General features: G+C 35.4%; 1 protein-coding gene across 1 annotated transcript; it reads left to right on the forward strand.

Moving 5' to 3' along the window:
- Window positions 1–6,870: 6,870 nt before the first annotated feature.
- HOXD13 (homeobox D13) lies at window positions 6,871–11,095 on the forward strand. The gene is made up of 2 exons (XM_073633837.1): window positions 6,871–7,681; window positions 9,433–11,095. Exons 1-2 carry the CDS (start codon window positions 7,021–7,023, stop codon window positions 9,681–9,683), a joined length of 912 nt encoding a protein of 303 aa, XP_073489938.1. The 5' UTR covers window positions 6,871–7,020; the 3' UTR covers window positions 9,684–11,095.
- Window positions 11,096–11,333: the final 238 nt, after the last annotated feature.

Below are 11,333 nucleotides of genomic sequence, written 5' to 3' on the forward strand. Positions count from 1 at the left end.
TTTTCATCCTAATGGCTTTGTGTACATAGGACATTACAATGTAGCTTGGTATATCCAGAGGTATTTTGACAGGGATGACATGGACTGTTCGTTGCAAGCCTCAGAATATACAGCCCTCAGTCGTTGGAAATTATGGAGAAGTGAGATTATTGTTGTTAAAGTGGCCACTTGAGTCATATTCAATTTCCAGGGGTTGATGACTTAAAAAGGAAGACACAGTTATCTTATCCCTGTCGTTTGGCGCCCCCATCAGTTTGAATCCAGGCATTGCTCTTCCAGCTTGTAAGCATGCATACTTTTATCTCAGTGTGTTTGTCTACTTTAACATATAGGAAAACAGTTGTTTAAAAACAATGATTAGCGAGTAACCCAAATATGGAGGCAGCTGGCAATTGCGATCAATCCGATTACTCCAGATTTTTGTACATCGGCCTGATTTTTTTTTGTGCTGCAGTCAATTTGGTTAGAATATGCATGGTAAAATACACCACTTGGGACCTCTATGGATGTGGCTCTATTCAGTATATTATATAGAACAACACAGTAGTTATTTGAGTGCCAAGTCCTTTACGACAATGCAGCTTTGGGTTCCATGCACACTGGACTTAAAAAACGTGGATTCTACAGGCGTTTGACATTTTTTTCACCTGCCTCTAGAAGCACTTCTATTGTGTTTTATGTGTCTTTGCACCTTATGACTACTACATGCGTTTTCTGTCAGGGACGTTCAGAGGCAGGAAAAAAACCCCTTCTCTATTGCATTTTCTGGAGAAGTTTAGGAGCTGTAAAAACGTCAGTCTCTCCTAAACTCCTCTTATCTCTTCTGAACTTCAAGTTTCAACTTTTTTTAGTAAAAAAAAAAGGTGTGTCCTCACTGTACATCATTTCTTAGCTTTTGCAGAGGGGCATGTAGTGCAAAAAACGCCTATAAACGAAATGCTCTTAAACTCTCATAGACTCGCCTAAACTTTGTACAATATGTTTTCAATTTGCATCTTTTATGCCACATAATGTTGATGTTTTTTTCTGCTCCTAGTGTGCATGGCAGAGAGAAGGTTTTTTTTCCTGCCTCTGAACGTCCCTGTCAAAAAATGCCTGTAGACATCATAATGGGCTAAGACCCATAGAATGCAATAGAAGTGCTTCTATAAGCAGGTGAAAAAAGTCAAACGCCTGTAGAATCAACATTTTTTTTTGCCAGTGTGCATGGAGCCTGATAGGAAGAAGTTTTGTGTTTTGCCTGTAGAAGCAGCTCTGGCACCATGCACAATAGGCTTTGAACGTCAAGTTTCAACTTTTTTAGTAAAAATGCAATGCAGTGTGAAATGCATTCTGGTTATTTTGGGAGTAACCCTTTTGCAGAGGGGTGTGCAGTGCAAAAAATGCCTATAAACTAAAATTCTTAAACTCTCATACACTCACCTAAATTTTGTTCAATATGCTTTCTATTTTTGTCTTTTATGCCATGTTTTTTTAAGCTAAAAACGTTGACGTTTTTTTCTGCTCCTAGTGTGCATGGAGCATAAAAAATGCCAGTTCCGTTGGCAGAAAAAAAAGCTCATTACATAGAGCATTTTTTGTACATAGGCGTTTTTTTTTCTGCCAAGCTTCAATCAAAAGGCAAAACCAAGGGTTCTTTTCCTGCCTCTAAACACTGAGCTCAAAATATGCCCAATCGTCCTAATGTACATGGAGACATGGGTTAAGCTTAACATACACTATACAATCTGATTGTGCAATTTTCTTTACATCTAATTCCACTATATAATGAAAAAGCCTTCCTGATTTGATACTATTTGAACTGATTGTTTAGGTGTGTCCTTACATTATATAGTTGTAGTAAAACTACAAGGGATTGTACAAGGATTGTATTATAATAAGACCAAACACTATACAATCTGATTGTACAATTTCTTTTAGATCAACCACCACCTATATGATGTAAGGGCCTACACATTGAATACAAACTGAATTGTTTAGCTTTGTCCTCATACTACATAGCTTTGGTAAGTTTAAAGGAGATAGTATATTGTAATGTGTATGGCAACCTTTAGGTTCAGCTTTGTAAGTAATGCATTTACTCCAGTCTTTTGTAACTACGTGTATAATCTGATTTTTCACGTTTGTTTGTTTTTTGTGTTGGCTATACAACATTCACTAACACATGTGCAATAATTCCCACAAATACCGAAAGGTGAAGTTTGTACTAAAAGGAAGTTGTGCTGGGGAAATAGGATTTTGGATTTGTAGAGACATTCTGCTGATAATATTCATATCCCCCTGTATGTAACTGGGCTCCATGGCCTCATGTGTGCTGTCTGTCAACCTGATAAATGAACACTATTCTATACAGAAGAGAGGTTAATAGGGTTGATTTACTAAAACCAGAGAGTGCAAAATCTGGTGCAGCTGTGCATGATAGCCAATCAGCTTCTAACTTCAGCTTGTTCAATTATGACAAAAAATTAACTGGAAGCTGATTGTTTTTTATCCAAAGCTGCACCAGATTTTGCACTCTCCAGTTTTTAGTAAATCGACCCCCAATGTGTATGACTTACACTATACAGACTGGAAACTTTTTTTCCTTTCGCAATTATCTGACACTTTCCAGTAACTGGTCACTCCTTTGTTTAGGTTTATTGCAAAGCCATGGAAACTCCAAGGCTGAAAGTCGTTTTGCTAATGTGGTATGTCTAATGATATTTTGATTTTCCCTCATAGGTGTGGACACAGCCTACATATATGTTTAGTGATTAGATACAGGTGGTAGCTGTTGAAGCAACATATATAAATGAATATAAAGGGTGCGTTAAAAATATGTGTGTAGTTTTCAATTAGAATAATATAAAGGTTACTCACTTACAACAAACACCATGTGATTACCTAATTATTGAAGTGTGTGTGAGTGTATGTGAGTGTGTATATACCTCCTAATATGGATGGCCTTAGGGCTAGGATTACAAATGCCATCTATTAATTCACTAAGCAGCTGCTGATTAATGTTTTCACACAGTTCTATATTCGACTACAGCAAGAAATCTCACATGATTGACATTATATTACAGTTTAAAAATGAAAATCTACACTGTTCTAAAACTTCAGCAATTAAACTTTTAAACGTTACTTATTGTAAGTGTATGACATTTTATACATCTGAAGTTATTAAAGTTTAACACTGGGACCCTTGGGACACACCCCGTATATATGTGTGAAGTTTTCTTCTTTATTGTAGAAGGTGTATTTAGTGTGTGACAACTTATGTTTACACTGTTACGTTTGTAGGCCAAAAAGTATCATAGTCGCCTTTATAAACAATCTGCAATTAGTACGCGGTTCTGGAAATAAAAGCATTGGTTATATATTATGTCTATGTAATAATTCAATATACACCTATTACTGTGCCCATTCTGTTGGTGGCTCAAGTTTTACAAATTCGACTTGAAAACAGATGGAGACATCTAGCGGTAAAATTTCGTATTGCAGCATTTTGAGTACCACTGCAAATCAGTATCTAGTTCCACTCTACATTGCTAAATAAAATATGTTTCAGTTGCAGCAGGTAAATATTCCTTATGATTTCTTGTTATTTTGATGTACAGGCAAAGAATATAGTGTACAATTCAAAATCTAGTAATGGTTTTTATTGATCTGAACGTTTAATTACAGTAATAAAGCATTTTTAAAAAAGTGCATATAATAGAATTATCAAACAAGTTTCCACAGATATGTGTTTATTTTGTATTTATTTTGTATTTATTTTGATTCATGGTAAATATGTAAATTTATCTTATATTATACAATCTAGTAATGCTTATACTGTATACTGATGTTTTGATCACCAAAAATATACTCTACAAATGTGTTTACCAGGGGGATTCCAGGTCTATAGTGAGTGATATGTAACAATGTCAAACCTCATACCTGAGAGATGCATAGTTAACTGTGGTGAGTGTGTGATAAATTTTATATTTATTGTCCTATTATTTGCTTACTGCAAAACATACACACCTCTGATAAAATGAGCAGATATATTTTTGGTGAACAATTAGGGCTAATATAAAGTAATCTGTAATATAAAAAAATCTGTAGATTTATATATTTTTTTTTGTAGTCATCCTGTCAGTGTAAAACAAATAAAAAAGATGTTTCTTCTAAAAGGCACAATTTCTCCTCACTCCTCTCCCAGAAATAATTTCCAGGATTTAACATTAATAAACATGAATCTAAGATTTAAAAAAGAAAACAATTAGAGAGCTGTGGTTTCATAATAACCAATACATACCAATAACTGGAGAAATTCCATAAACCTGTGCTGTGTCTGTATGTGTCTGAATTTATATCTAAAAGTTTAAGCAAACTTTCAGAACCCTCCAAAATGCCAATGGTTTACATTTATATAGTATTATCCTGTGATCATTCAGAAACCTTTCCTAAATCTTTGATTTAAATGTATCTGTGTGTTTATTAAAATAGAAATACAGTAGATAGAAATAGACCATGTTTGTGTGTACATACGTTTTATATATATAATACATATATATGTATGTATGTGTATGTATATGTGTGTATATACATATATATATAGCATTTGCTTTTTTTCATATATAGGAGAGAAAGAGAGAAGCGGTAACTAAAGAATTAAGAGGCTTGTTCACACAGTGGAATTTTAAAAAAGTTTTTTATTTTCATTTTATTTTTCCTTTTTTTGTTAGGACGTTATTGGATTATATACATTCGGTTTTCAATATACTCAGCTCAATAAATATTCATTTTGCTTAGTAAACAGCCTCAACTACTTTAGTTAATCAACCCCAATATGTGTGTGTCTGATTGTTTAAATGTGTACATACAGTAACATATTTATTTACATTGATATGTTTTATATCTCCTATATGAGGTTGTATGTATTCTGCACCATGTAGACAGCTATAATCGTGTTATAGTTTGAATATATGCGTTGCTTTGCTTCTTCTCTATTTACAGCACAACATTCATGTGTGTGATATTTTTATATATTATATTGTACATAACCATATATTATATACTATACTGTTAAGTAATACTGTTGTTATAGCTCGTATATACAGGATGATTTGCTAAGGAAGATGTAATGTTCACTTTAATAATCCAATTATATGCAGATTAAGTAAACAACAATTTACATTCCACATGCTTGGATAATTTAAATAATTATTCACAAAGTTTTTTTTTTTTTTTTTTAATAGCAACTTTTTCGTGAATCTGGCTTATTATACAGCCTGTAGTGCATTTATCACTAATGTATATAAAAATGTATATTAATGCACACACGTACTTTTTTTTGTTTGTTTCTGTTTTTCTCAACAGAGGATTGTCTCTGCTTTCAGTCTGTTATGACTGGTGTTGGGATGTCAGTGAACTTTCATAACACTCTCCATGATTACCAACACACACTGCTAAAGCACACTGGGTGCTTCATTATTGTGGCTATCGTGACATCTGCTACATTTATCAATACATAAATATTAGTACTATCCAAGAAAAGGATATTGCTGCAGTCTGTAGGAATCGATAGCATTTTCCTAGCACAAGGGAGTATTTTGAAATATGTATCAACTCTGAGAAACATAACCAAGCAGCGCTGATTGGATGTAACTTCTCACTTAATAAATCTGAAAGTTTCATTAAAGCTCTCAGTCTGGCCCTGGAACACTATACAGCAGGAAGGTAAAAGTTACACAACAGAACCTTCTCACATATATATATACACAGACCTGTAGTAATGTAATGCTTGGTGTTTTTTTTTTTGGCGTTTAACTAATAAGGTGAAATGTATAAAAACGATCTAGCAGTCCTGTGGTGTTATTTAACTGCCACCAGCATTGTCCACCACCAAATTTGATTAGGTTGCCATACAATTGCATTATCAGGTAGAACTATTCTGTTGTGATGCAATTGCTTTAACAAGTAGAAGAAAAAAATAAAGATACAAAAAAATATATAGAAATATTCTGTTGCCATGCACTTAGAAGATAGAAAGATTCGGTGTGCACCGAATGTATTTTTAATTGTTTTAATCATTTTTTTCCCCATCGAGCCAAGACCCTCATTTCCATGATCATCTTCTTCATTTGGTATTCTTTGCCTGTACTTCGGGTTTTCTTCTTTCTATGTTAGGTCATTATGTGGAACATTTCGTTAACTGATTGATCATTAGCTCTTGGCTAATAATCTTTTTTTTTTTCTTGGAGACAAACCCATTCTTTTTCATGGCCATCTATTTTTTACATTCCTTGCTTGTACTTTTTTCTTCTACGTTCGGTCATTATGTGGAGCATCTTGTTAATAAATAGATTCATAATTATCTCTTGCTTAATATTCTTTTTATTTCTTTGGGTCAAACTCCTCTTTTTTCATAAGGCTTTTTTTTATTTATCTTCGTTGCCTGTACTTTCTATGTTTTTCTATGTTGGGTTATTATGTGGAACATCTTGTTAATAAATAGATTGATTATTAGCTATTGATTAATAATTTTTTTTTTTTACATTGGGTCAAACCCCTCTTTTTTCATGACCCTCTTTTTCTTTATATTCTTTGCCAGTACTTTAGTTTTTTCTGTGTTAGGTCTAATGTTGAACATCTTGTTAACAGATTCATAATTAGCTCTTGCTTATGACCTGCTATTCAACTTGAACGTAGGTGTCTTCAAGGTGCCTCCATGGAGTCTTTCTTTTCTTGGACATCGCAAAGAAAGCTTGAAATTCGATATTATAGGGAAAATGAAACGAAGAAATGAATATTGGAAAGAAAAAGCCTGAACACCTTAGAAAGTAGTCAACTGAGTTGATTGCATGCTGGGTTTAATTCTGCTCAGAGGTCACGTGGTTGGAACTCACCAATGCCGAGCCTCATGGCTACTGCAAACAGATCTGTAAAATGACTCCCTCCCACCCCTCCCAATCTGAAGTTAGTTTTTATAAACGTACCACAATGATCTAACCTGCTTGAAGGGATAACAATTTCCACTATGCCCCGAACTGGATGGAAAGCGTGATGTGCAAAGCTCTGAGCAAACGCAACCAGTGGGAAATGGAAGGATTGAGAGGGGGAGAGGGCTCTTCCAGTAACCAGTGCAGGAATTTCCTCTCTTCTCCCGCTGTGTTTGGCTCTCCCTCCAGCAGAACGGTCTCGGGATTAGCCTACCCTGCCCCAGAGAGATCCACTTCCACCCGCTCGGAGGCCACCAAGGAAGGGCCAACCTGCCCAGCGTCCACGGGGCCATCTGCAGCCCCCCTTGGATATGGTTATCACTTTGGAAACGGATATTATAGTTGTCGCATGTCTCATGGGGTAGGTCTGCAGCAGAACCCACTAAAGTCCTCCAGCCATACCCCCATGGGAGGGTTTCCAGTGGAAAAATACATGGACGTATCTAGCTTGGCTAGCACCAGTGTACCCAGCAGTGAGGTGTCTTCAAGGGCCAAGGAAGTATCTTATTTTCAGGGCTACACAAACCCCTACCAACATGTGCCTGGTTACCTAGATATGGTGTCATCATTTAGTTCTGCGGAACCCAGACATGAGGCCTATATATCAATGGAAGGCTACCAGTCTTGGACTTTGGCTAACGGGTGGAACGGTCAAGTTTACTGTCCAAAAGACCAGGCTCAAGCCCCTCACTTCTGGAAGTCCTCGTTTGCAGGTAGGTAAATAAACATGGTTCTAAAAACTCTGAAAAAGCTATTGGGTCTTGGTTTACTAAAACAGTAAAGGCTGTTTAAGTGACCAAGTCAACTTGGCTGGCCATACACTATACAATTTTCTTGTGCCATTTTCCTTTACATTGACCAAAACCATGTAATATGAGGACATGCCTAAACACTTTCAATTTTGTATGCAATCGGGCAGGCCCTTGCACTACATAGTTGGAGATACATCTAAAGGAAATTGAACAAGAAAATTGTATAATGTATGGTCAGCAGGTGTGTTTAATTGTAACAATTTGGTCATGTGCAGGGGAAATAAAGGAGTAGGGTTTTGTAGCACATGATTGGATGTTCAAAGTGAATACCTCACCATAACTTTCACCTTGCAATGTGATCAGTAAAGTACTCCTTTAGTAAATCTTCCCCATTGTGTCTAAAGCTTCTGAAAAGTAATGTGCTGTATGGAGAACCCTGCAAGAGCATTGGACAAACACACCTACTTTCACATTACAGTGTTAGACAACAGTGGGCGCTCCAGCAAAGTGTTCATGAGCTTTGATTGTCAGGACTGTTTCTTCTTGGCAAATGTAATTTGTTGTGAAGCTACAAGCTTGATGTATAGTTTACCCTACAAGCATATACCATTTCACAAATACACATATATTGACAACACTGGCTTGTGTTCATTTCAACTACCTAATCAGACTCAGGTCAGTTTGTAATTTCTCTGTCATGACTGATACTTAAATTGTATTTAAACCTCAAAGCTAAAATATTTTGCAGTTCATTTGTATGTAGATGTGGTGGCTGTGTTCGTTTTCCTTTTTATGCTTTTTTCTTTTTTTTCAGCTGGTTACCCAGCCAGTGGGTCTGTTATTTTTCAGCCCCCAATAACAGACCAAGCTGTCCAGCAAAAATGGCAGTGAGGGTAGGGACACAGCGATAACCACTGACAGAGGTGCTTACAATGGTCAGCTTTTATTTCTTTATGTGAAATCTTTATCACTGAAGGAGAGAAAAGTGTTTCTGTAGCTGCATGCTACAGCAACACATGCGTTAGCTGACGTTTAAATTTGTTAGTCAAGTTCATCTGCTAGTTCATCTGCTCCATGCTCACTGGGCTTAGGAGAAACGCCAGTTCCCTTGTTTTTGTACACAGTTTCGTGTTTAGGAGAGCTTCGTTTTTTTCTGCCAGAAAGCAGAAAACGCAAACCAGAAGGTTTTTTTCTGCCTCTCACACTGAGCTCAAATATGCCTAATCGTCCTAATGTGCATGGACACATAGGATAACGTTGAGCTGAAGGCAGAACACAAACCTCCTTTAAGCCAGTGTGCATGGTATTTAGTATTACCCTGTCTCCAGGCTGACAATACTGCCGTCCAAAGGTATCTCCATTGCTCCGTTCAGGGTGGAGACACCACAGGAAGTGTTACTGGTTGCATCATCAAGTGAAAAAAGGAAAAAAGACTAAAAAAGAAAAGGAATGCAGCCACCACGTCCAAGGGCTAATAAATTGCAATATATACGTTTTATTTTGTGGGATAGACAACTGTAAAAGGACTAGTGTAAACTTTGAATCTGTAGCAAATAAGCCCCATGCAGCATGAATACATTTGGCATAGAATTTGCTTGATTTGACTTTAAATTAGTGGTTGCTAAACGGTTAAAAGCCCCCATTGGTTGTTTCAGCAGAAGTTTTTATTTAATACCTGGTCACCTTTTCTCCTTTGCTCTTCTTCACTGTAGGAGATGTAGCACTGAACCAGCCAGATATGTGTGTATATAGACGTGGGAGGAAGAAGAGGGTGCCCTACACCAAGCTGCAGCTCAAAGAGCTAGAAAACGAATATGCCATGAACAAGTTCATTAATAAGGACAAGAGAAGGAGGATATCTGCAACCACCAACCTTTCAGAGAGACAGGTCACCATATGGTTTCAGAACAGGAGAGTAAAGGACAAGAAAATTGTATCTAAACTAAAGGACAACATCTCCTGATCCTTCCTTCAGGCACTTCAAGAACATTCAAACTTCCAATGACACAATCAATAAAATGTCTGCGGTCTTCTCGCGTGAGGTTGATGATGATGATGATGATGATGATGATGATAGCCTAAACATTTCTTTAATACTTTTAACCTTTTTTTCAGTTCCACGATCATGAGTTTGGTTCATTATCACGCTAACTTGAAAGGGTAATCTGATCAAGAGTCCTTTTTTAAATGATTGTACTGTATTGATCAGAAATGTTGAATAGTCAACTTTATTCTGTCTCAGGAAACCTTGACTTGGCGCTAACGGGCAGTACAATATTTGACATCACAATTTAGGATCTTAACCCTATATTCTCGGGGAATTCTTACTTGCATGCTTTCCTATTACTGTGTATTTTGGTGCCTTCCAAACGTCTTTGTGAATGTAAGAAGCCTTGTACAACCAGTAACGTAATATCACGTCTTTTACAGTGTGTAAATCAAGATCGTGCAACGTGGGCGAGTCGTAGAACTCATGTCCGACCTTGCTATACACGCAGACAGTTATGCAGCCCCAAAAAAACAATTCAAACAGGCGAATGGTCCCACGGGCATTTTATATTTTATGACAGTAAAATTGAGTATCTTGTAAATATACCTTACGTTTTTCTCTTATGATTTTATGGTGGCATATATTGCAATAATGTCTTATTAAATTTGTTAGCACAAATTTAAATACAAAGTAAATGGAATTATTTTTCTAAGGAGAAACCTTTTCCAGAATATTTATTGTTTTGTCTTTGAAAATCTGGAATGATGTGGATCGTTTTGTGCTCATTTTACATCCTGGCTGTTTTTAGATTTATTGTGGCAGTTACATGTCATTGTTTAAGGACCACTGAATTGAACTTGCCTTGTATGTCGTCCACAACTATATATGTGAAATTCTTACTGCCTTGGGAGGGACGGAGGATGGGGTGATTTATTAAAGTGAGTTACTCATTCAGCTGTGTGGAGTTTTAAAGAATGCACATGGTTGGATGTTAAAGGAAAACTTAACTTTAATAAATCCCACTCTTGTATTTTTATTTTTTTTTTGCTCTTTAGTTATCAAATAACTAAAAAAAGTAGCATGTTTGTAATTGCCTTCGTTGTAATTTCCCACCAGGAATATGTTTACTCAAAAATCTTTTGCCCAAGTATTTTTTTAAATTTGTTTTTCTTCCCAGCACTTATTATCTGTCTATCTAGATATCTATATATCTATATCTATAGATATATAGATAGATAGATGGATATATATATATATATATAGATATCTCTATATAGATATCTATATATATATCTTTTTAGACATATAGATATCCATTTACATTTATATATATATATCTATATAGATATATATATATCTATATAGATATATATATATATATATATATATATATATATATATATAGATAGATAGATATATATCTATATATAGATAGATAGATATATATCTATCTATATATATATATATCTATATATATATATATATATATATATATATATATATATATATATATATATATATATATATGCAGCATTGTTCTGTTTGACAATCTTAATAATCTGTATCATAACTGAAAATTCCTTGAACCTTTAAAAAAGGTAAAGGATGTTAATACATATGGCC

The sequence above is a fragment of the Aquarana catesbeiana genome, linkage group LG06 (assembly GCF_042186555.1).
Source record: "Aquarana catesbeiana isolate 2022-GZ linkage group LG06, ASM4218655v1, whole genome shotgun sequence".
Classification (NCBI taxonomy): domain Eukaryota; kingdom Metazoa; phylum Chordata; class Amphibia; order Anura; family Ranidae; genus Aquarana; species Aquarana catesbeiana.

Coding starts and splice junctions, on each gene's coding strand:
- HOXD13 (XM_073633837.1), top strand. CDS start 7,021: ATGGAAAGCGTGATGTGCAAAGCTCTGAGCAAACGCAACCAGTGGGAA. Junction 7,682..9,432: donor CTGGAAGTCCTCGTTTGCAG/GTAGGTAAATAA, acceptor TCTTCACTGTAG/GAGATGTAGCACTGAACCAG.